This window comes from Bos indicus, chromosome 18 (genome assembly GCF_029378745.1).
Source record: "Bos indicus isolate NIAB-ARS_2022 breed Sahiwal x Tharparkar chromosome 18, NIAB-ARS_B.indTharparkar_mat_pri_1.0, whole genome shotgun sequence".
Lineage (NCBI taxonomy): Eukaryota > Metazoa > Chordata > Mammalia > Artiodactyla > Bovidae > Bos > Bos indicus.
The window spans coordinates 39,657,058-39,682,893 of record NC_091777.1 but is presented as its reverse complement, the minus strand read 5'-3'; the positions used below and the strand labels follow the sequence as shown (position 1 = coordinate 39,682,893).

Here is a 25,836-nt window from a genome sequence, read left to right as displayed (position 1 = left end):
AAATAAAAAGTTAAAAAAAAAAAAGAACAACATGCATTCCAAAGTTTCTGGCATCTAGTTGGGGCTTACCTTTCTGCGACACCTTCTCCTTCGGCAGGTGGAAGTGGGTGAGGTTGGGCTGGTGCTGGAACCCCAGGTGGAGTGTCAGTGACAGGGGGCCTTCAGGCTCTATGCACACCATCAGGGACTTCTCCAGGGAGGTGACGTTCACCGTGATAGTAAAGTGGTCTGTGCTCATGTTGAGGCTGGTGCGGTGGGTTTCCACGCTCGTATTTCTCCAGAGCATGATCTAGAATAAGAGACAGTTCATTAATTTCCAAGTTTAAGAGGGTTCGTCGATGGCTGCTTTTCAGACGCCTTCTTCATGATAATGGAGTAGAACCTGCTAGGTCTTCCTCTGTGAATGCTAGCAGGTAACACGGTGCCAGGGATCTACAAGGAAGTATATAGTCTCAGACCTAAAATGTTTTCTCCCAAGTGTGAGGGGGTCTCTCTGTAGAATCCTAAGTAATGACGTGAATAACAAAACAACAGCATGCCCATAAGTCTAAAATGATTCCCTTCAGTTGCTGTAAATCCCCATTCTATTCTCCAGGATCCAATTTCCTTCTTTTTTATTCCCTAATAATCAAGTCATACCTCAATATCCTCCATTAAGTCATGGACTTGGAGCAATTTATGATTAGAGCTTAGTAACACACTCCCGATGCTTCCAACAATCTTCTTCTCGTCAAAGTCTCTGAAGGGATTGAAAGCCAGTCCTGTTACCTAGAGACAAGAACACTTCAGCTTCTTCAACTGCCCACAAATTTATGAATAACACGCTTGTAGGTAATAAGGGATCAGATATCAAAGTAAATGCTGGGATTTCCCCTGACTAGCATTTGAAATATTTCTCATTATAACATTCTACAAGGAAGAAGCAGCTAATTAAAGATGAGTCATTTGCTTGAGACCCTCGGAATTATTACTATTTTTGTTTCACCTCAGTACTTGGAGGATTCATTTTACTAGGAAGTAAGAATTCTGCTCTCCAGGATAAGGCTACAATCTTACTTCCGTTTGTTAGGTGATTGCCGAAAGAAATTAAATATGCTGACATGACTAGGTTGGTACACTGAGTTGATGATTATTTAGAGATTTCCAGTTTTGTATAAAAACTGAAGAGTTCAGATCAGTTCAAATCATAACCCAAAAGCGTAGTGAAACCTAGAAGTCTGTTTAATGCTCCCAACCTCTAGCAGGGGTCATGTTTAAGAGTCCTCCATTCCTGCCAGCGTGAAATAGAAATTAGCACACATGACTTTCTCTCATTCTGTCTTCTCAGCCTACACTTTCACATCCCATGTTCGTTCTGATCAGAATCAATTTCATACTCACTTGGACATCAACTCCTGGGTGTTTTTTCAAGAGCTCCTCCAGGGCAGACGCCGATGGAAAGCCTAACCTCACAGGGGCTGGGTCACCAAGGGTGTAAGAGCTCAGAGGCAACGTTGATATGTTTTGCCTAAAGAAAAAGAAGTCGAATGGAAATCAATTGCTCTTTGTTCCCTAAAAGTCCAAAGCCTAAAACGAAACTCCCTCCTGTTACCTGCTCAGCATCAGGACAGCAGTGGAAGAGGTCAGAGTCACCTCAGGCTCAGCACATCGATTCTGCTGCAGAAACGCCTCCTGGATCCTCCCAAGGCTCAGCAAGGACATTTTCAGCATATTTTCTACCTGCGCTTAGAGAGAAACATCAATACCAGGTGGCTCATGTAACCTTGGTGTACTGTGTTAGTCAGACAACAGTTTGAGAGGGAGGAAAAGGGGACAAGGACCTTGACAGTGATGAAATGAAAGGTGACACTCACTGGAAGGACCCATGGAGAGCACTTGCCATCTAGCTAAGGACGCATCATCCTTTGCATCAACTAAGAGGGCCACCCAGGGAACTATTTCTTTGCTCCATGACATAAGCTGCCCGAGACCTGCTTATGATGAATGTTTTCTAAAGTTTTTTTTTGCAATGAAATTACACATATAATTCACCCATTTAGAGTATATAATTCAGTGTTTTTTATATTCTCAGGGCTGTGCTACTATAACTACGATCTAATTGTAGAACGTTTTCACCTTCACTAAAGTAAACCCAGCACCCAGTGGCAGCCACTGTCCATTCTGCTATCCCAGCCCCCACTCCCACCGGTACTTACCTTTTGTTGTTCAGTCGCTAAGTCATGTCCGATTCTCTGTGACCCCATGGACTGCAGCACGCCAGGCTTCCCTGTCCTTCACTATCTCCCAGAGTTTGCTCAGACTCATGCCCACTGAGTCAGTGATGCCAGTGAACTACCTCATCCTCTGTCCCTCCTTTTCCCTCCTACCCTCAAGGAGTTACTTTAGCAGGAGGCAACTGCTAAACTACATTCTGTGTCAACAGACTTGCCTCTTCAGGACATTTCACATAAATGGAAATGTGATCTTCTATGTTTGGCTGCTTTTACTTAGCATAGTGTTTTCAAGGTCCATCCATGTGGTAGCTTGTATCAGTACTTCATTTTGTTGTTGCTAGGTAATATTCCATCAGTAAGGACATGCCACACTGTACTTGCCCATTCATCAGACCATGGACACTGCACTACTCCCATTCTTTGGGCTACCTGGCTATTTGAACAATGCTATGAACACGAGGGTACAAGATTTTGTGTGGACCTATGAGGGTACATACCAAGGAATAAAGCTACTAAGCCTCATGGTAATTCTCTTTTTAACATTTTGAGGAACTGTCAAACCGTTTTCCAAGGTGGCTGCATCATTTTACAATCCAAAAACATATAAGCATTCCAGTTTCTCTGCCTCCTTGCCAACACTTGTTATTGTCTGTCTGTCTAGGTGTGAAGTGGGATCTCATGGTGGTTTGATGCGCAGCTCCCTAGTGACGAGTGATGTTGAACAGCTTTCTATGTGAAGGGTAAAAATAATGTATTTAGTGGAATGTTTATTATATGCCAAACCCTTCACTGAATTCACTGGATTTCAGCACTAGGCGTTCTTGGCTCAGTGGTGGGGCGGAGAGAAGACTGGGAGCAGGCTTGACGGAGCAGTCTCCTGAGTGGTGCCTGTTTAGCTGGGCTCTCTAGAGGCCTGGAGAATCCCAGAGATGGCGGAGCCTGGTGGGCTGCCGTCCATGGGGTTGCACAGAGTCGGACACGACTGAAGCGACAGCAGCAGCAGCAGCTAGAGGTCTAGGGAAAGGCCATGTCGATGCCTGATCTGTCAAGATGAAAAGGTCTCTAAACGGAGTTGGCCACTGGCACACACTGTACCCACCTGCTCGACGCGATGCCCATGTCTTGGCCGACTTGCTTCACCAGCTTTCATTACGTTGTTGAGGGAGTGGAGGAGGCAGATGGTCACAGGTGTTCTGGAGCCTGGGTTGCTGCTGTTCAGAAATGGGCTCTGCAGAAGCTGCTCATTCAGGTCTGTAAGGGTATTGATGACCCTGACCTGGAATTTCAGCAGACACATACACATCCCTGCACTGTTTATGACCACTTTAAACCTGGGTTCTCCTTATAAGGAGTTCTGTGTTCTTCACACACTTCCAATGCATTTTTATAAGAAGCAATATTACAACTTGGCAGGGAAGGAAGATATATTGTTACACGTTACCTAAAGGAGGATGTGTGTTTCTGGTTATTCTAAGGAACCAACACAACCCTTTTCACTGTGATAAGCAGATCAAATATCTAATTAACAGAAGCTTAAAAAGAAAAAGAAATGCTGAGGAAAAGAGCAATGCTGACAGAAATATCAAGTAGACTATCACTTTGTACTTAGGGCCTCCAAAGCACTGAAGATAGACTTAAAAGGGAGATCAAGGAGAATTTCTATATGAAACAGAAAACACCAATTTTCCTTTCTGTGGGTTGTTTGCAAGTAAAAAAAAAAAGTCAACTAATAAGGTGAAGCTAGCTGACAGATATTTACTGAATATCCACTGCAGTTATAACAATTTTTGTTTTGAAATGTTATTTTCAAAGTTACATGTATTAAAGACCTCTGCAAAATAAAAAATGCAACAAAATTAAAAAGACATGTTGCTAAAATATCAGCAACTTATATAACAAAAGTTAACAGTAAAGCTCTCTTATTCTTAATAAATAAGAAAATGACCAAAAAACCCAAAGGGGAAAAATGAGTGAAGAACATACAGAAGCAATTCAGAGGACAAATAAAAATGGCCAATAAATAAATAAAACAATGTCTGACCTCTTTAGAGATCAATAAAATGCTTTTCTTTCTTTTCTAAGCCTTTGAAATTGGCAAAAGTGAGAGTGTGAGGACGTGGCTTGTGAGAATGTAAAAGGGTGCCTTTTAGGAGGGCGATTTTGTCATTGATTAAAAATTTAAGAGTCCATCAATTCTATTTCTCGCTCTCTATCCCAGAGGCATGTTTGCATAAGCACTCAAAGATGTAGGTACATGGATGTTCATGGATATGCTGTTCGCAAGGGTAAACAAATGAAAAATATTCAAATGAGCGTCAAGAATAGTGAGTTCATGTCCGTATGCTGCTATGAAAAGATATCCATGACAGAGTACTAAGAAAAAAAATTAAGAAGCAGAAAAATGTATACATTAATAATTTAACCCCATTTTTGTTAACACAAAATAGCAAAGTGGTGTGCTGCTGCTGCTGCTGCTGCTAAGTCGCTTCAGTCGTGTCCGACTCTGTGCAACCCCAGAGATGGCAGCCCACCAGGCTCTGCCATCCCTGGGATTCTCCAGGCAAGAACACTGGAATGGGCTACCATTTCCTTCTCCAATGCATGAGAGTGAAAAGTGAAAGTGAAGTCGCTCAGTCGTGTCCAACTCTTAGTGACCCCATGGACTACCAGGCTCCTCCATCTGTGTGATTTTCCAGGCAGGAGTACTGGAGTGGGGTGCCATTGCCTTCTTTGGCAAAGTTGTGTACATATAGACAAAAGTCTGGAGGGTTACGCATAACAAATTACAGAGAGTAACATCTAGAGAATGAGATTGGCAAGAAGGACCAAGATGGTGAAGGTTTCCATTTCTTAATGTTTTTGTTCTGATGTTTGAGTAATAAGCACACACTATTTATGTAATTAAAAAGTCTAAATAAACCAACCCAGATTGCACCTATGTACTTATAGCAGAATATTTGAAAATATAGGAAATGGAAAAGAAGAATTTAAAATTCTCACTAATCCTACCACCTTAATTACTAACGTGTAAGAAGTAGAAGAGAGGCATGACCAGTCAGGGGGAAGTAACACTGGCAAAGATGGCTGCCATAAATACAGACATCACGGGGTTTTCGATGCCTGCTTCAGGGATGTCCGTCTCTATCTACCTCAAGAAGTGGATCTATTTTTGTCTCCCATGATTTCTCCTAACAGATGTATCAGAAAGGCAGTACCTGATAAACAGACAAAAGAAAATAAACACAGCATTTCTGAGAATGTCACCGATTATTTACAATCTTCCAATCTGAAGGTATTTCAAACACCTGCTAATATTTGAATCGCCACAAAATACTTTTATAATGTTAAATTCTGCACAAGGCACAATCTCCAGATGATCTATTTTCTATTTTATTATTCGTTTTCTCTTTTTCATTTCCTCTTCATACCTTCCCCCCGCTAAGTCGCCCTCTGCTTACCTGAGCTGACTCAGAAAATCCTGGGATAAAGGCTGCCAGTCCCTCGAGGATCTCGCAAGCTTTCTGCAGTTTGTTGTGAGCTCGCAAACCAAGAACTGCTTTGCTGAAGTTCCCTGTTATCTCATCTATGATCTATTGAGAACAAAGAGTTTTCTCAAAATTATTTATATAAAATTACTGCATTTTAGTAATTTGAACCATTGTTTTAACAAGAGTTGACTTTTGATACTATTACAAACTTTACGAATCAGACTCTCCACAACAGTTACTATCGAGCTGTTCTCGATAGTACAAGCTGTTCTGCAAATAGATATAATTTATTTTCATCTCTTTATACAGTAGAGAAAATGGATAACCAGGTTATACAATGACAGATCCAAGGATAAATGAAGCTGGAAATAAGACTTATAAGAATAAGCTGAAGTCTTATGCCATGATCAAAAGTGAGGCTCACACCTCCTAGAGTAATGCAAAAAAAAAACCCAAAAATAAACAAGTTGGATCTAATTAAACTTAAAAGCTCTTGTACAGCAAAGGAAACTATAAACAAGGTGAAAAGACAACCCTCCAAATGGGAGAAAAAAATAGCAAATGCAGCAACTGACAGAGAATTGATTTCCAAAATATTCCTGCAGCTCATGCAACTCAATACCAGAAAAACAAACCCAATCAAAAAGTGGGCAAAAGACCTAAACAGACATTTATCCAAAGATGACATACAGATGGCTGATAAACACAAGAGAAGATGCTCAACATCACTCATTATTAGAGAAATGTAAATCGAAACTATGATGAGCTACCACCTCACACGGGTCAGAATGGCCATCACCAAAAAATCTGCAAACAAACGCTGGAGAGGGTGTGAAGAAAAGGGAACCCTCTTGCACTGGAGAGGATATGAAGAAAAGGGAAATGTAAATTGATACAGCCACTATGGAAGACAGTCTGGAGATTCCTTAAAAAACTAGAATAAAACTACCATACGACCCAATAATCTCACCTATGGACATATACCCTGAGAAAACCATAACTGAAAAAGACGCATGTACCCCAATATTCATCACAACACTATTTACAATAGCAAGGACATGGAAGCAACCTAGATGTTTACTGACAGATGAATGGATAAAGCAGCTGTGGTACATAAATACAATGGAATATTGTGCTTAGTCGCTCAGTCGTGTCTGGCTCTTTGGGACGTCATGGACTGTAGCCCATCAGGCTCCTCTGTCCATAGAATTTTCCAGGCAAGAATACTGGAGTGGGTTGCCATTTTCTTCTCCAGGGGATCTTCCCTACCCAGGAATTGAACTGGGATCTCCTGCATTGCTGGTGGATTCTTTACCAGCTGAGCTACCAGGGAAGTTACCACAATGGAATATTACTCAACCATAAAAAGGAATGAATTTGAATCAGTGCTAATGAGGTGGATGAACCTAGAGCCTATTATACAGAGTGAAGTAAGTCAGAAAGAGAAAAACAAATACCGTCTATTAACGCGTGTATATGGAATCTAGCAGAGAAGGCAATGGCACCCCACTCCAGTACTCTTGCCTGGAAAATCCCATGGACGGAGGAGCCTGGTAGGCTGCAGTCCACGGGGTCGCTTAGAGTCGGACACGACTGAGCGACTTCATTTTCACTTTTCACTTTCATGCATTGGAGAAGGAAATGGCAACCCACTCCAGTGTTCTTGCCTGGAGAATCCCAGGGATGGCGGAGCCTGGTGGGCTGCAGTCCCTGGGGTCGCACAGAGTCGGACACGACTGAAGCGACTTAGCAGCAGCAGTATGGAATCTAGAAAGATGGTACTGATGAGCCTATTCACAGGGCAGGGATAGAGATGAAGACACAGAAGACAGGCTTGTGGACACGGGGAGGCGGGGAAGGAGGGTGGGACAAATGCAGAGAGTAGCGTGGACGCGCACACACTACCACATGTAAAAGAGACAGCCAGCGGGAATGTGCCGTATGACTCAGGGAACTCAAACCGGAGCTCTGTGACAACACAGAGGGCTGGAGTGGGATGGAAGGTGGGAGGGATGTTCAGAACAGAGGGGACACATGTATACCTATGGCTGATATATGTTGATGTAAGGCAGAAACCAACACAATATTGTAAAACAGTTATCCTGTAATTAAAAATAAATTTTAAAAAGAAAGGGTCACATGGAAATAAAACTAACTCTTCCAGGGACTTCCTTGGTCATTCAGGGGTTAAGGCTCCATGCTCCTAATGCAGGGGCACAGAACTGACCCCTGGTCAGGGAACTAAGACGCACACTGCATGGTGCAGCCAAAACAAACAAACAAACCCAATCTTCTCTATTTGGAAGTATATTAAATATTTCAGGTTCCCCACCCTGTTTATTTCCCTCAATTCAAGAGTTCATGTTCGAGAAGGTAGTACCTTAAATACCACTTGGCAGGAGGTGGAGGCAGAAAACCTCTGAGAAAACAAACCCAGAGCACTGGACCTGCCCCAAAGCTTAAGAGGTCATTGCTTTCAAACTGAAAGTCCAACCCTGAGATAATCTCTGTTTATACCAATGACTTGGTCCAATTACCAGGGAATACTCCACTTACAGCTTGATTCAATCACAGTCAATAAATCTTTATTAAATGCCTACTGTGTGCCACCAGATTCAGGAGTTAAGAGCACTTCCAGTCAGCTATGGTCCTACCCTCATGGATCATACGACTGAACAGGGGTTGGGGAGATCCCCTGGAGCAGGAAATGGCAACCCACTCCAGTATTCTTGCCTGGAGAATCCCATGGACAGAGGAGCCTGGTGGGCTACAGTCCATAGGGTTGCAAAGAGTCAGATACCACTGAGTGACTGACACTTTGTTATCTGTGCTCCTACATACCTGGCTATCATATCTTTTTTCTTTATCTAAATTGCTAACTGAATGTTACTGATCTATAAAAGTACAATTAGCTTTGTTATAGTAACCTGGTATTCAGCAACGCTACTAAATTCTCTTAATATTTATAGTCATTTATTTGTAGACTCCTGGGGAGTCTACACTTCAGATTTCCCTTTGTTTAAAGAAAACATGTCTGTTGAAACGACTGTAGGTCAGTTTCTCCCCAGGGGAACACAATGCCAGCAGAGACAATAGTGAACATCTAGCTTCCATTAACACTGAGTGCAGATTCAGAGTAAACAGGATTCCTCTTTAGCAGGGAAATGTTTGCATGTAAGTAGAGCTTGTGTTAAAAAAAAAATGGGTAGAAGCAGGATAATTTTGTTCAGTCAAAATTGTCACGATGGCTTTGCTTCATCTTAAGGTTTGGGGCAAAGGGGGAAGAAACATAAAAAAAGAGTTGAGATGTTGAGTAGGAGGAGCTGTCAGAAGGGTTTGCTGCTCCTGAAAAAGTGGGGCAGGTGAATAAGGCTTCCTCCTTGCCTGAAGCACTAAATAGAATATCATTAAATGATAAGACATTAAATCCTGAAGTGGGTATAAAACCCATTGTGGAATATTTCCATAGACTTGCTTAGCTCTGAATTGGGATACAGGCTTGTCTGTTAGGAGAGGAACCCTTTTCCCTTCTTCCCTTCCAGTTTCTTCAGCTGGGCTAATAATTAAGCCAACATAAAACCTATTAACAGGAGAGAAACAAATATAATTACATATGTATGGGAGTCCCAAAGATGGGAGTTTCACAGGCCACTGAGGTTTAGATCCCATCCTGAGCTAAGGATAAGGGGCCAGGGGTCTGGGACTTCGGAGTGGAGGAAGACATTCACAGAAAGATGGCAAGTGGAAAGGTCTGGTAAATGCACGCTTGTCACACCATGCAGAGAAGTGTTTCTAATGCAAGAAAATTTATCGTGGTAACATTAATAGCTCTTTTCCTGGTTCGAGCTCCTAATCTAATTTCTTTCAGACAGTGAAGAGGCAAGTAAAAAGTTCTTCTTGAGTCTGTTGGGCCTTAACTGTCTTCAGCTTGAAATAATCCAGATTGCCACAGCGGCACATTTTGGGGCAGCCTACCCTGAACCCCATCATTGTCAGGCATTCCTACGTTCTGCTCAGGGGAGAAGGGTGAAAACAGCTCCTTCCTAGCAGCATATTCTCGAAACATCGCCATATGGAAGGAAAGGGTCAAAAAGGGCTCTTTCAGGGTCACAAGGGTCCCCGGCTGTGACTTCAATTTTCCACACTTACCTGATCAGATGCGTTCTGTAAGGATACTTGTGGATGACTGGTGAAGACACCTGGGTGTGAGTCCTCTTTGGGGCTTGAAGTTATTTCTACCAGAGCTTTTCCAGCACGTGTTACAGATCCAGGCCTGGGGAGCCCTGGTGTCAGAGGGAGAGGCTGGCTGGTAGGTGCAGGCGTGACTGACACCCCCTGTGGTGTGACTTCAGGTGGCAAGGAAGGAAACGGACTGAGGCGATGGCACAGGGTCTTGGACTAGAAGATAAAAATCCACCAAGGAGAAGGCTGAATACGATTTCCCTAAATGATGAATAATTCAGGCAAGTGCTTCTAAAATTGCTCTAGAATCCCCACGTCCTGTACGGTATTAACAGGCATTTCTCTCAAAAAGATCCTGTGCACAGTCTTGAGAAAGTGGCATACTGTATTATCCTCTTTAAGAGCCACAATTTATATTACTGTGCTTACTGCCACTCATTCACTAAATTATAATTAAGCATCTACTATGTGCTAAGTAGGAGAAAGTAATGGCACCCCACTCCAGTACTCTTGCCTGGAAAATCCTACGAACAGAGGAGCCTGGTGGGCTGCAGTCCATGGGGTCGCTAGGAGTCGGACACGACTGAGCGACTTCACTTTCACTTTTCACTTTCATGCATTGGAGAAGGAAATGGCAACCCACTCCATTGTTCTTGCCTGGAGAATCCCAGGGACAGGGGAGCCTGGTGGGAGGCCGTCTATGGGGTCGTACAGAGTCGGACACGACTGAAATGACTTAGCAGCAGCAGCATGTGCTATTTAATGTTCTGGGGAACCAAGGATACAGCAGTGAACAAAATGAGCCAAGTTCTTGCCTCATGGAGCCTCCATTTTCATGGTGGTGACAGATATACACATTGTATTGTGTACCGAATCAAGTTAAAAAAAATTAAAAAAAAAAAAGTAAGCAGATGAAGAGAAAGGGTGCTCGGCTGTCAGGAGACGGTATTCTTGCTGACAGTTGAATGAAGCAGGGAGAGAAAGCTCTGCCAATACACTGGAGAAGGACAGCTGAGGGGTGCAAAGGCCCTGAGGCCACAGCTTGCTGGCTTTGAGGAACGAGGAGGCTAGATGAGCAGAAGTGGGAACTGGGGTGATCAGGAAGACCCTGGGGGTGGGGGTGAGGACAGCGCTGGCGTCAAGCAATTGACAACAGGGTGATTTTACTCAGTCTGAGCGGGGAAGACGCTCGGGGCTTCGAGGCGCAGGGGCGTGATCCGATTGTGCTCTGAAGGACTCCTCGCACTGCTGGGTTGGGAACGGGCAGGAAGGGACCAAGAGGTGGTGGATGCACAGCTTAGATGGGAGATGACGGTGGTGTGGGCTGGGGTGTGATCGCAGAGCAGATGGTGAGGCCTGGGCACCTGAAAGGCTCAGAAAAGTCCTACAGGCATAAACCTTCGCTTGTTTTCCTTCTTTTAAGCAATGTTGGTTGTTATTTTACAGAACATCATTTGGGAGATGCTGCTTTAAAGGGTATTTATTTCATCTCTATTTTCCTTCTTTCTTGCTGCTATATTTTGCATAACATATTTTGCAGTTAATACTAGATCAAGTAAATGTGCATCTATTTAGACAATATAAGTATGCAGGACACAGAGGCAAGAAGGCTGAGAAATTTCTTGAAGGTAAATTTTTGTGGGGGGCGGTGCTTTGCTGCACAGCTTTGGGGATCCTAGTTCCCCAACCAGGGTTCAAATCTGAGCTCCCTGCAGTGGGAGCATGGAGCCCTAACTACTGGACTGCCACAGCAGTCCCTTGAAGGTGAAATTTTATAGATTATGCAGTTCCTACCACTGTTTTCCTTTCACTCAAATTTCTTTCTTTTTTTCTTAAAAAAATTTTTTTAAATGTTATTTAAATGTTATTGCATGGCATATATTTTGGTAAGATGCCACAAATCCTTTCTGGGATGAAGTAGGGAATAAATCAACAACCGATCAACAAATAATTGTACCAACATCATACCCAAAGAGGCTTTAAAATTTTATTTAATAAAGCATCCACCAGACCTGATTCTTTGCTGCACTTAAATACTTTCCTTTCTTTCTTCAAAACCTATATCCAGAGCCCTCTATGAGACAGAGGAGAGTTCTGGTAGAACCCACCAAGAACAACAAAGGGAGCCATATTTCAAGATGCGCACTGTGGTGAAGTACTTACCATACTAGCCTCAGCAGGCTGGTGACGCATGGTTGAAAGACGAGTGTCTCCTATAGGAAAAAGAGAGTTGATTATGTTCAAGGGAAAGGCTTAGGATAGAAATATTTCTATTTTGCTTGAAGATTATTTGTTTCTGAAAACAATGCAAATTGTTTTATGTAGGAAGCCAAAGTGCTCATTTCCCACTGTTGCTCGATCTGTAGAAAGCCAGATTCCTGGAGCAGAAGCATCACATTACTAATGTCTCATCCCTTCGCTCACTCTTCCAAGACCCAGATCCTCTGTATGAAAATATTAAATCAGATCAATCATAAAGTTGCCAGAATATAAATATTACTGCAGAAATATCTGCCTCATAATTTTACCAAAAAAGAGCTTTTATTCAATAAATCAGAGCATATTTGTGACAGACTTTAGGAAATGATCATTTACAGCATTTTACCGGATCACCGTTATCGTTTTTATTCTCTTTCCACATTTTTCCAGTAAGAAAACTGTTATTTGAAGGCAATATCCGGATATTACCATGCTTATTTGCTATGAACTTAGGTTGATTTCTTTCAAAGCATGAGTGTCTAGACCCATGCACACTGACCTGACCACAGCAAGTCCACTTTGCCTTCTTAGAGCACTCCCTTTGATGTTCACAAGGCTGGTGTGTACGTTTAGCAGCAAAATCACTGCAGCCACTACTGCTGGGGCAGGACACAGTTCTGAGATGCTCTTCGGATCAGCTGCCCTGCTTTTCTATCAAGACGAACACAAGTAAGAAGGACTGAAGAAACTGAATTCTGAGTCAAAGACCTGGGGTCCAGAGCTGGTTTGCCTTTTACTGCGACTTATGATGAAGCCTTGAACAAATGACTTAACCACTTAGTTTTCTCATCTGGAGAATGGATTTAATAATATCCCATGATGTGAAAGTTAAAGCAGTATATGCAGAGTTGAGAAAAACATCCCCTCAGAGTAGGGCCATTAGGCTGACAGCTTGCTGGGAATGGGAAACTGACCCAGAACATCATCTGCCGATCTGAGAAGGGGTTATAACCATTAAATAAAACCAGCGGGCTGCTAAACTTAAGAGTGATCCAATTCTTAGTCTTAGACAAATGTCTTTTGACAGATCTTGCCTTAAGGGGGAAAAAAAAAACAAAAACAAAGAATAAAAGGGAGCCTGTGAATAGCACTTTAGAACCAGGAAACTGACTCCAAAGGACTCAGAGGAAACGACAGCTCTAAAAATCATCAAGAGCAAAATCCAGAAAAATATTTCAGGAAGCTGTTTAACATCCTTGATCGAGACAAAGTCATTTTTTGGGGGGCCACACCACCAAACAGAAAGTCTTAAAGATAAACCAATTGAAGGTAATATGCATAAGAATGAGATTAAAAGAGAAATAAATGATATTAGAGGACTTCAAGAACACCAGAAATGCTACAGAAAAACTAAGATCCACACTGGAGGTAACACAGAGCAGAACTAAGGTGGAAAAGGCACATCAGTGGTGCACAGGGCGAGTGTCAGGAGTTCTTTCAGGACGCAACAGCAAGACTGGCAAACAGGAGACCATCTTTTCCTTAGAAGAACGACAGGAAAGACGTGGAGGGCAGAAACCAGCAGGAGAGCACGCAGACACCTGGTATTTCTCAGGGCCTAAACCAACGCAAATCAAAGAGAGGGATAAATGGGTAGAACAGAACAGAATTTTCTTGAACTGAGAAAGATGTATATATGCAACATCACATTCTAGGCAAAAATCAGTGAAAAGCAATCTAAATGCATGCTAAGAAAATTTCTGTAGTGCAAGGATTTAAAAAATTATACAAGCAATCTGATAGGGGGGAAAAGGCTACCAGGAAAAAAGGCGGGGTGGGTAGCTAGCCTTAGCCTTAGTCTTTTCCACTATAGCATTAAATGCAAAAAAAAAAAAAAAAAACCAAACCAAGAGAATGATGTCTACAGAGTTTTGAGGAGAAGACTGTGGGGAAAGAATTGTATCACATTCACTGCAGAGTGTGTTGGCTATTCTGTCTTCCCTTTCTTTAATGGGAACCTGGTAGCCCAGCTAAGGACTACATTTCCCAGTCCTCCCTGCTCTATGGTGCAGGCATGAGTTCAGGTTCTGGCCAATGGGATATGAGAAGAAGTAACAGGTGCAATTTTCAGGTTATGCCCTTACGGGGGAAAAAAAAAAAAAAAAAGATCAGCCTCCTGTATCCTGCCCCTCAGCTTTCTCGTCTCTCCTTCCCATTTGCTAGAATGTGAACATAGAGTTCTGGAAGAAAAGACAGCTTTTATAGACATGAGATAGATGCCACAAGTTGATGGCAGAACAAGGAAGCTCTGGGTCCTGTAAACCAATGATCTATCCTTTCAGCCATAAAGTTCTTCCTCACACTGTTATGTAAAAAAGAAATGAACATCTGTTTTAGTTAAGCTACCATTTTGGCCTCTGTTACAGCAATTGATCCTATGTTTTAACTGTATACTTTGCTAACATATGGCTCATTGATATTAAAGTAACCAGATCAGGCCCAAGATGGAGTCACTCATGCTAAGCCCCACATTACCAAATGGCTCTCCCAGGGAAGGAAGGCTATGGTCAACTAGTCACCACCTGCCTGCCCAGCACAATGCATATAACAGGGCTCCAAGACTTCCCTTGGCTCCACATAAGGGAAGCAACCCTGTTTTAACCAATCAGCAAATGCCCAGTATAATGCCCTTGCTCCTGCTCATTTCTGTCTATAAAAATGTCTCCCCTTGTAAAGCTCCTCAGAGTTCCTATCTGCTAGAGTGAATGTTGTCACGAGTCACTGAATAACAGCCTATTACATCAGTAAATTAGGGAAAATCTTCCTTTAACGTTGGGAAAGATATATCCATCTGAATGCAGAGTTCCAAAGAATAGCAAGGAGAGATAAGAAAGGATTCCTAAGTGAACAATGCAAAGAAATAGAGGAAAACAATAGAATGTGAAAGACTAGAGATCTCTTCAAGAAAATTAGAGACACCTAGGGAACATTTCATGCAAAGATGGGTACAATAAAGGACAGAAATGGTATGGGCCTAACAGAAGCAGATGCTATTAAGAAGAGGTGGCAAGAATATACAGAAGAACTATAGAAAAAAGATCTTAATGACCCAGATAACCACAATGTTGTGATCATTCACCTAGAGCCAGACATCCAGGAGTGCAAAGTCAAGTGTGCCTTAGAAACCATCACTATGAACAAAGCTAATGGAAGTGATGGAATTCCAGCTGAGCTATTTCAAATCCTAAAACATGATGCTGTGAAAGTGCTGCACCCAATATGCCAGCAACTTTGGAAAACTCAGCAGTGGCCACAGGACTCGAGAAGGTCAGTTTTCATTCCAATCCCAAAGAAAGGCAATGCCAAAGAATGTTCAAACTAACACACAATTGCACTTATCTCACACGCTAGCAAAGTAATGCTCAAAATTCTCCAAGCCAGGCTTCAACAGTACATGAACTGAGAACTCCCAGATGTTCAAGCTAAATTTAGAAAAGGCAAAGGAACCAGAGATCAAATTGCCAACATCCGCTGGATTATAGAAAAAGCGAGAGAATTCCATAAAAATACCTACTTCTGCTTTATTGACTACACTAAAGCCTTTGACTGTGTGGATCACAACAAATTATGGAAAATTCTTAAAGAGATAGGAATATCACACCACCTTACCTGCCTCCTGAGAAAACTGTATGCAAGTCAAGAAGCAACAGTTAGAACCAGATATGAAATAATGGACTAGTTCAAAATTGGGAAAGGAGTACACCAAGGCTGTATATTGTCACCCTGCTAATTTAACTTATATGCAGAGTACATCATGAGAAATGCCAGGCTGGATGAAGCACAAGCTGGAATCAAGATTACCAGGAGAAATATCAATAACATCAGATATGGAGATGACACCACCCTTATGACAGAAAGCAAAGAGGAACTAAAGAGCCTCTTGATGAAGGTGAAAAATCTGGCTTAAAACTCAACATTCAAAAACCTAAGATCATGGCATCTGGTCCCATCAGATCATGGCAAATAGATGGGGAAACAATGGAAACAGTGAGAGACTTTATTTTTTTGGACTCCAAAATCACTGCAGATGGTGACTGCAGCCATGAAATTAAAAGACGCTTGCTCCTTGGAAGAAAAGCTATGACAAACCTAGAAAACATATTAAAAAGCAGAGACATTACTTTGTTGACAAAGGTCTGTGTAGTCAAAGCTCCAGTAGTCATGTATGGATGTAAGAGTTGGACCATAAAGAAGGCTGAGTGTCAAAGAATTGATGCTTTTGGACTGTGGTTCTGGAAAAGACTCCTGATAGTCCCTTGGACTGCAAGGAGATCCAACCAGTCAATCCTAAAGGAAATCAGTCCTGAACATTCACTGGAAGGACTGATGCTGAAACTGAAGCTCCAATACTTTGGCCATCTGATGTGAAGAACTGACTCATTAGGAAAGTCCCTGACACTGGAAGAGACTGAAGGCAGGAGGAGAAGGGGATGACAGAGGATGAGATGGCTGGATGGCCTTACTGACTCTATGGACATGAGTTTGAGTGAGCTCCGGGAGATGGTGAAGGACAGGGAAGCCTCCTGGCGAGCTGCAGTCCATGGGGTCACAAACAATTGGACACGACTAAGCAACTGAAACGACAACACTGGGAAGGGATAAGAAAGACCCCTTTTGATTATTCACAAGTTTCCAAGATACCTCCACCAACAGATCTTTCGTGAAAAAATAACTGGAATAGAGGTGAGATGAAATTAATAGCTACAAGTGTGAAGTCATGGTACCAAGTGGTTGGTGACAAATACAAAACCGGTTAAAATAGAAGTAAGTTCTAAATGACTGTTGGATACCTGGCTGTGATAAAAGCAGGAAAAAACTATTCTTAAGAGAAGTTCTTGTCAATTACAAATTGGCAAACTGCCATCTACAAGGATTAAATCATGTGCAGCTGCAGCTGCTGATTTTCCACACCCACTGAAAGGAGTTCAGGATGGAGAGCAGCAATGAGGCACTCTGTGCTCTGGGGAAAACTGGCAGGTCTTCAGACAATTAGATATTTTTGCAAACTGATTTCATGAGCCCAATTCTTATATCTCCTCATATTAAAACAAACAAACAAACAAACAAACAAAAAACACTAAAATCCTTCCTGGTGATGACTACTCTTGTTGCTGGCAGAAACCTTCTGCAAAGGAAAAAAAAAAAAATATGTGCTTGATTGCATGTTCTTCCCTTTCACCAAAATCACATATACTGACCTTGCCCCCTACCTCTTCGACACAGTTTCTTAAAACTATCTGAGATGCTGTCTCCTGGGCTACAGTCCTCATTTTGCCCCGAAGAAAAACTAAACTCACAACTTTCATGTTGTTCTCCTTTTAAAGTTGACATTGTATAATATAATTATTGAATGTAACTATAACTTGAATAAAATCCACAGTTATACTAACAAGGTCTAGGGAGTGCGGGTGGGGGCGTGGAAATTAACCTGTACTATGTTCCTTTAACCAGATGAGAGTTCAAACATTCCTGAGTCTGACAATTAGCAAAACAAAGGCATAAGAATGTTGACACAACTTCTTGAAGATAAGGAATTAAAAAACTATTGAAAAACAGAATTTCAGTAAAGGCAAAAGTAACAAGGAAGCATTAGAACAAGAAAGCACAGAGCAAGGCAAGAATGACCTCTGTTACTGAAAGAAAGCCATGGCTTCCCTGGCGGCTCAGTGGTCAAGAATCCGCCTGCCAAGGCAGGAGACACCGGTTCGATCCCTGGTTTGGGATTGAGGACCCAGGTACGAGGCAGCTAAGCCCCTGCACCACAGCTACTGAGCCCACGCACCACAGCTACTGAAGCTGTGCACTTGAGAGCCTATGCTCCTTAGCAAGAGAAGCCCCCGCGGTGAGAAGCCTACGCACCGCTGCTAAGAGCAGCCCCCGCTCTCTGCAGCTAGAGAAAAGCCTGTGCAGCAACGAAGACCCAGGACAGCCGAAAATAATGGGGAAGAAAGGAGAAGATAACTGCACTATAAAAATATTCTCAGAGTAATTAGATGCATCTACATGAAACTGAAAGTGACACACAAGTTTTCTAAAGGCCCACACATCGAAAAAACACAAGACAATCTCCTCTTTTCTCAATGAGGACATTTTTTTTAAAGTTATTTTTGAGCAAATTTGATGATATAAACTTGAAGGGTATATGTGAAACATCAAATGTACACTTAATAATTTAGTTTTACAAAGGAATAGTTAAAATCACTTCATACAAAGTAGTATATAAATTTAGAGGCTTTGCTCCCCTGAAACTCAAATTTCAAGACATAGTTTTATCCAAACTTCTCAAACGCATCTTCAACATCACTGCTTTAATTATAACCAGAAGAAATTTCAGAATTAAGTTTTCCAAAATATCTCATCTTTACTTCCATCTAATTATATCACTACATTTTCCCCTCACAAGCACCCATTTACAAAGCATTCAGAAAAGTTGATTTTTACATTTGTTCTTTAGAAATATATTCTCCCTAGATGAGAAAATGTCTCTACAAGAATACTCTCTTTCTTGTATTTTAAAGAACACTTTCTGAATTGCTTTTTTTTTTAAAGGAAACTTAAGGGGCTAGTTGACAAGGACACCTAAGCCTTGAAGCTGTGAGCTCCTACCCCTAAGAATATTACTCGGTCCACTTTAAATTTCTCTCTCTTTTTACCGGTTCTGTCAGGTGATCTCTGTAATCAGCCCACACTGATACCAACTGACGTCACTGAAAGAAATAGTATTTTTCAAAAATAAAAAATTGAGCATACTGTGATTTGAAAGACTTTACATGGATTTTAAGAAGACTTTTTTGATGGAAAACATTGTAGGGGGGAAAATTGTCTTTTATTTGAGCATATGTGAAAAGAGGATGGCCAAAAAAAAATACCAAGAAAACAGACCTATATAAAATGAAAGCAAAGTCTGCAATACTAAGATCAGACAAAACAGAATGTAAAGGATATTTACTGAGTACCGTGCTATGACGACACATTTCAGCATTAATTCAGTCTCGTGCATCCGTTAAGGCAGCAACTGATGTCACATTACCTGAGGTCACTTTGCTTCTCGGTCTTATGACTTCTCTTTTTGTCCTCTTGGGCTTCCCACATGAATGAGAATTGTTTCCATTTCTTTCATAATTGGCATCTTGGTCTGAAAAGGCATCTGTTTGGAGGCCAATGCAGAAGTTAACGTTTTGGATAAAACTCTAGCTGGAAGTCTATAAAATTATCACTACTTTCAAGTATGTGATAATCAAGAAAAGACAAATTAAAGATAACTATCCTGCTGTTTTTCCAAAGAACAACAATGTAGAAATTCTGCGGTAAGTCTTTTGCTCTGGAACACGGTACATCTCAACGGGCGTGAATTTGAGCAAACTCAGGGAGATGGTGAAGGACAGAGGAGCCTGGCATACTGCAGTTCAAGGGGTTGCAAGGAGTTGGACATGACTTAGCAACTCAAGAACAACAACAGTCACACCCCCTTATACTATTCAACAGTTCAAAATGCATCAACTTGATCAACAGTGAGAAGAGAGAATTAAGTTCATTTTTAAGAAGTTGCATTCTAAGCATAGGATTTTCCCTTGTATTCAACAATTCTTACTGTTAGAGACAGAAGTTCAGAAGGTGGGCAAGAGCATTCTTGAACATGCCTCCCTTTGCATATTTGCTATTTCTTATCACGCTACTGACCACAGCTGGAGAAATCACATAACCTTGCTGACTGCATCTCAGCTTCAATTCAGGATCGGGAACCATGAGGGGTCTGCCTTTGCCCTGCCTGGTAATCACAGTATCTCCCTGGTCTATTCTCACTTCCCCTCTCCTAAGTGGCCCTCTCCCACTTCCTCCTTATTCTCTCCCCTCAATCTTCTCACGTCTTTGTTGTAAAACCTGAGTTGTTTATCCTGTAGCCTCCCAATTCTGGATTTTGATGATCACACTCCCATGGTTCCATTTCACATGCTCTTCAGTTCTCTTACTTTTTATAAACTGGTCGGCTCTAAAGGCGAAAGTACTTACTTTCTCGGGCCTCACATAATGCCTGTGTGTCTCTATCTTTATTAATCTGGCAGCCAATACCAGGCATTGTTCTAATATTCTATATGATTTGTATTATTTTCATCCTCATAACAATCCTTGGAAGGAAACTGGGCTGCGTGGAGGATGAGTCGGTTGCCCAGGGTGGGAGAAACAAGATGTGAACCCAGGAAGCCGGGCTCTTGAGTGCAGCCTTTCCACTGTGGTGACATACTTCCTCTAGTTATCGGCACATAGACTCAGAATTTGCAGAACTGGCTTGGATACATGGAATTCTTTTTGTCCAAGATTTCCTTCTGCAGAAACATTCTATGTTCTACAGCAGAAGTCTCTTGCAAGTACAAGGAAAATAATATTAGGAAACGCATTTTCACTCCAAAACCAAGAGTAGCAGAGAATGTCTGAAAGCTCTCTTGGGAGAGTGAAAAGTGGATGAATAATCACCATCGTTTAGACTCTATTAGGGGGCTGCTTTTCCAATCCTGGAGACGGGTTGGGTGAAATAAACTCTTGTGATGATAAAAACAGTTCACAATTGTACTGACGCATCTGTTCACAATTGTACTGTTCACAATTGTACTGTTCACAATTGTACTGGCAGTCAGTACTGCCAGTACTAGAGATGCAGTTTGTGAGAATGAAACGTGTGAGCACTTGACTTCCACAGAGACTAGCCTCACAACCTTGGCCTCATTTACAGCAGCATGCCATTATGGCAAAGAGACAAAAATATCACAAAGAGCTTGAAAGGGTGAAGAAGGAGAGGTCTGCTGCTAGAAATATGTAAACTTGAAATACTGGGTCCTTTCAATAGCCAGTATTTGAGAAAGGTGATCTTTTTTTTTCTTGTAATAGAAAAATATTGCAATGTCTTCTGTTTTATGAAGCATCCATAGCTGCTGTACATTTTAATAAGAATGTATTTGTGATTTTTAAAAAAAAGTGGAACAGAACTTTTACCTAGACAGTCTGAGACATCATAAGGCCTCTGAGAATTCACTGAGCTACAGTGTAAGTGCTTTATGTAACTATTACCATGAAGAACATTGCTTAATGTGAAAACCAAACCAAACTAAACCCAACTACCCCTTAATTCTCACCTCCTACCTCTGAAGAAGCAAACCTTGCATTGATAACCAGCTCCCCTATAATCCACCATATTCTATGTTCCTCTTTTGCTTCTTGTTCTTCCCAGTAAAGGCCAGTGCTGAAAGGACTGGGGGGTGCACACTCCATCCAGGTCAAGAAATGAAGGGAACATTGGGGTTGCAGGAGGAAGTCGTTATGGTCCATCACCCACAGACTCTATCTAATACTCTCACATGCTCTCCTTATTCAGAGTCAGTTTCTAAGAATTAGGTCTTTGGCAGCATGTAGCTTCATCACTTACCAGCTTGGCAAATGAAGTAATGCTTCGCTAAGCAAGAGCCCTCTTTGGATGAGGTCTGATTGTGACTTCTGGTCAAGTAGACGCATCTGGTGGGCTTGGTGGCTGGGCGGGTTGTGACCTCTGCTGCAGGGAAACCAGACCCAGATGAGCCTCATACTCAAAAGTTGAACAGTTAAAAAAAATAAATATGAACACCAAATTTTGATTGCCCCCTGACACACACAAATTATACACTGTTTATTTTTTCATATTATGTGTTATCACAAGGCTTAGTATTAACTTATCTAGACGTCAACGAAGGTGTCCGACTCCTTGCGACCCCAAGGACTGTAGCCCACCAGGCTCATCTGTCCGTGGGATTCTCCAGGCAAGAATACTGGAGTGGGTTGCCATTCCTTTCTCCAGGGGATCTTTCTGACGCAGGGATCGAACCTGGTCTCCTGCATTGCAGGCAGATTCCTTACCATCTCAGCCACCAGGAAAGTCCCAATGATGTAATAATGCCTTGAGCTTTTCTTTAAGACCCTAAGATTACTGTGTCTAAGTTTGAAAATATCTGTGTAAGAAAGGCAACTGGCAAATAATTTCTCTCCAAGCTTCTGTGTCAGGAAGCATGGGGCTGAGAATGATAAATTTTCCTTTTTTACCAGGAAAAAAAGTAACCATTTCAGAATCTTGCACAATACTTTTAGTCAAATAGCAAGTAAATTAACTTTTGATAGGCCCTGAGACAAAAAAAGCTCATCATTTCCTGACACAAATGAAAGGCTGGAGCACAAAAGTGGAGACATTTCAGAACAATGGTAACAAAGTGACTGATTTCTCTGTATACAAAAGAAGTCACATTTCTTTCCTTCTCTCATCTCAGAGGAAAAGTAAGGAGTTTCCTTCATGAACACTAAACCTCAGAGCCTCACCTGGGTGGTTTTTTCCTTGGTGTTTTTCTGGCAGTGTTAAATTCCCCCCGACCCACCACTTTTCTTTTTCCAGAAAGTTCCAGAGGAGATCTTGAACCTCCTGGTTCCAGGTGAAAGCAAGGTGTCCTCCCAGAGCATGACAGTGCTGTTCTGCTCCCTCAAAGCTGCACCGAAAGCTGCTCAGCTGAAAACAGTTATTCCCTCCGCGTTGCTCTGAGCCGTGGAGTTCACTGCCTAGAACGAAACCTGTTGTGATGTACAACCAAAGCCAGGTTCTTCCTTTGAAGAACATTTTCTCTGCGAACTGTGAGCAGGAAAAGTGTGGGGGCTCAGTAGCTGCCTGGTCTTTTAAATATATTCTTGGTGGGCTCATCGTATTTATTTAGTATTATTCTTCTAGAAATAGGGAGTCATTTGTCAAGGAGACAAAAGGTTTTGTTTTAAGGAGCCAGGTGGTGTTCCTACAGGCTGAAAGCAAATGCTAGGGATCAATAAAGCAACGGGCCCTCATGGCTGGGGCAGCACCACCTGTGTCTACACAACTGGCTATGCCTTTAGCTTTGCAATATCGTAATAGCCCTTTATCTGCTAAATCGAACCTATAAGAGCATAGAGGGTGATGAATATCTAAGCCAGTGTTGCTAAAAGTTCAGTTTCGTATTTTCTTTAAAAAAGAAAACCATTCTTGCAGACTCCCTAGAATCGATTTAAATTATTGTATTATTTCTTAAATACATTTATACACAAATCTAGGCATGATATCTATCCTAAAGCTCTTACATAATCATAAAAGCCAGAGAATAAATATTTGATGAAAGCATGAATACAAATTATAAACAAAACTGAAAACCACTTAAAATCAAATTTCGCCAAACTAAATAGCCACACCTCAGATAAATATGGTTCCGGTCTACAACTGCACAGGTTCTTTTGATTTTGTTACGCACACTGACTCCTGCTGTAAGGAAGAATCAATTCTCTCACCGCTTTTCTTTAATTAACTTGATGAAAAACCTTTGTTCATAGAGCATGCCACCTGTGGCACATCTATCACTTATATACGTTAGCCAGTTCCCTTTCTTGGCACCAAAATGAGATCATAAATACAAATAAATGTGGGCACAGAAATTGCCTGGCAGGTTTCAGTACGTTTTCCAAATGGTCCACGTGATGCTTGCGGTACTTTAAAAATCACTGAGGAAGTGGACACCAAAATACAAAATTCTCTGAAGTGTAGAGCCCAAGAACACACCCCTCACTTTGAAAAACACTGCAATAGTCAAGTAATTGGGAACTAAATCAGTTTACGTTTTAAGTTAGAGGGAAAAAAGACAAAATAAGTGTAGTTAATACAGAAGTTCCTGGCTTCCCTGGTGGCACAGTGGGTAAGAAGCTGCCTGCCAATGCAGGGGAGATGGTTCCGTCCCCGGTCCAGGAAGATTCCACAAGCCCCCGACAACTAAAACCTGGCACGGTTATACGTTAGCTAGTTCTCTTTCTTGGCACCAAAATGAGATCATAAATACAAATAAACGTGGGCACAGAAATTGCCCACAAACACAAAGTCTTACTTTCCAGACATCCCTATAAACATATATACATGCATACACATGTACGTTTTAGGCATTTTTATAGTGAAACAATGCCAAAGCCTTTGACTGTGTGGATCACAATAAACTGTGGAAAATTCTGAAAGAGATGGGAATACCAGACCACCTGATCTGCCTCTTGAGAAATTTGTACGCAGGTCAGGAAGCAACAGTTAGAACTGGACATGGAACAACAGACTGGTTCCAAATAGGAAAAGGAGTATATCAAGGCTGTATATTGTCACCCTGTTTATTTAACTTATATGCAGAGTACATCATGAGAAACGCTGGACTGGAAGAAACACAAACTGGAATCAAGATTGCCAGGAGAATTATCAATAGCCTCAGATATGCAGATGACACTACCCTTATGGCAGAAAGTGAAGAGGAACTCAAAAGCCTCTTGATGAAAGTGAAAGTGGAGAGTGAAAAAGTTGGCTTAAACCTCAACATTCAGAAAACGAAGATCATGGCATCCGGTCCCATCACTTCATGGGAAATAGATGGGGAAACAGTGGAAACAGTGTCAGACTTTATTTTTCTGGGCTCCAAAATCACTACAGATGGTGACTGCAGCCATGAAATTAAAAGACGCTTACTCCTTGGAAGGAAAGCTATGACCAACCTAGATAGCATATTCAAAAGCAGAGACATTACTTTGCCAACAAAGGTCCGTCTAGCCAAGGCTATGGTTTTTCCTGTGGTCATGTATGGATGTGAGAGTTGGACTGTGAAGAAGGCTGAGTGCTGAAGAATGGATGCTCCTGAACTGTGGTGTTGGAGAAGACTCTTGAGAGTCCCTTGGACTGCAAGGAGATCCAACCAGTCCATTCTGAAGGAGATCAGCCCTGGGTGTTCTTTGGAAGGAATGATGCTAAAGCTGAAACTCCAGTACTTTGGCCACCTCATGAGAAGAGTTGACTCATTGGAAAAGACTCTGATGCTGGGAGGGATTAGGGGCAAGAGGAGAAGGGGACAACAGAGGATGAGATGGCCGGATGGCATCACTGACTCGATGGACGTGAGTCTCAGTGAACACCAGGAGTTGGTGATGGACAGGGAGGCCTGGCGTGCTGCGATTCATGGGGTCGCAAAGAGTCGGACACGACTGAGCGACTGATCTGATCTGAACCTGATGTTCATGGAATTTTCTTTGAAAATCAGCTCAGGTATCTTACGCAGTGCTGTAATTCATTTCAACCCTTTTAGTGCCCTAATGGCACCCAACTCCAGTACTCTTGCCTGGAAAATCCCATGGATGGAGGAGCCTGGTAGGCTGCAGTCCATGGGGTCGCTAGGAGTCAGACACGACTGAGCGATTTCCCTTTCACTTTTCACTTTCATGCACTGGAGAAGGAAATGGCAACCCACTCCAGTGTTCTTGCCTGGAGAATCCCAGGGATGGTGGAGCCTGGTGGTCTGCCATCTATGGGGTCGCACAGAGTCGGACACGACTGAAGCGCCTTAGCAGCAGCAGCAGCATACACTCTCAACCCACGCTTTATCTAAAGCACACACACTCTTATGAATAAAATGTTTAACTTGAACGATCAAAAACTTGGTGAGAGTGTTGCTTAGAATCTAAAACTCAACATACAGGGAGTCGTCTCTACGGATTCAGGATGCTGCAAATCCGCGCAAGGTGTCTCAGCCAGAGCGCGCTGCCCCGCAGCAAAGACTCCGGGAGGCCGGCGGGCGGAAGAGGCGTGTACACCGCGAATGCGCCGGCGCATGAATGTTCAATCAGACTCTCCGAGCGGAGCGGAGCCT

General features: G+C 42.2%; 1 protein-coding gene across 10 annotated transcripts in view; it reads right to left on the bottom strand.

The window, feature by feature from the left end:
- Positions 1-25,836, bottom strand: part of PKD1L3 (polycystin 1 like 3, transient receptor potential channel interacting) — an 84,434-nt gene extending 58,598 nt beyond the window's left edge. For 4 of the 10 annotated variants that reach the window (XR_011561519.1, XR_011561520.1, XR_011561518.1 and 1 more), the window contains exons 1-11: positions 25,664-25,834; positions 21,561-21,683; positions 19,173-19,289; positions 12,047-12,096; positions 9,851-10,099; positions 5,672-5,803; positions 3,313-3,489; positions 1,592-1,719; positions 1,381-1,507; positions 640-768; positions 70-289 (exon numbers count right to left, since the gene is read on the bottom strand). Coding sequence is in view for 6 of the 10 variants with exons in the window: in XM_070770848.1 (XP_070626949.1) it covers positions 70-289; positions 640-768; positions 1,381-1,507; positions 1,592-1,719; positions 3,313-3,489; positions 5,672-5,803; positions 9,851-10,099; positions 12,047-12,096; positions 19,173-19,289; positions 21,561-21,683; positions 25,664-25,799 (1,588 nt within the window). In the remaining 4 variants the exon portion in view is untranslated. Of the gene's footprint in view, positions 1-69; positions 290-639; positions 769-1,380; positions 1,508-1,591; positions 1,720-3,312; positions 3,490-5,671; positions 5,804-9,850; positions 10,100-12,046; positions 12,097-12,641; positions 12,737-19,172; positions 19,290-21,560; positions 21,684-25,663 lie in introns of those variants that run through there. The other 6 variants (XR_011561517.1, XM_070770847.1, XM_070770845.1 and 3 more) reach the window with 6 other exon arrangements.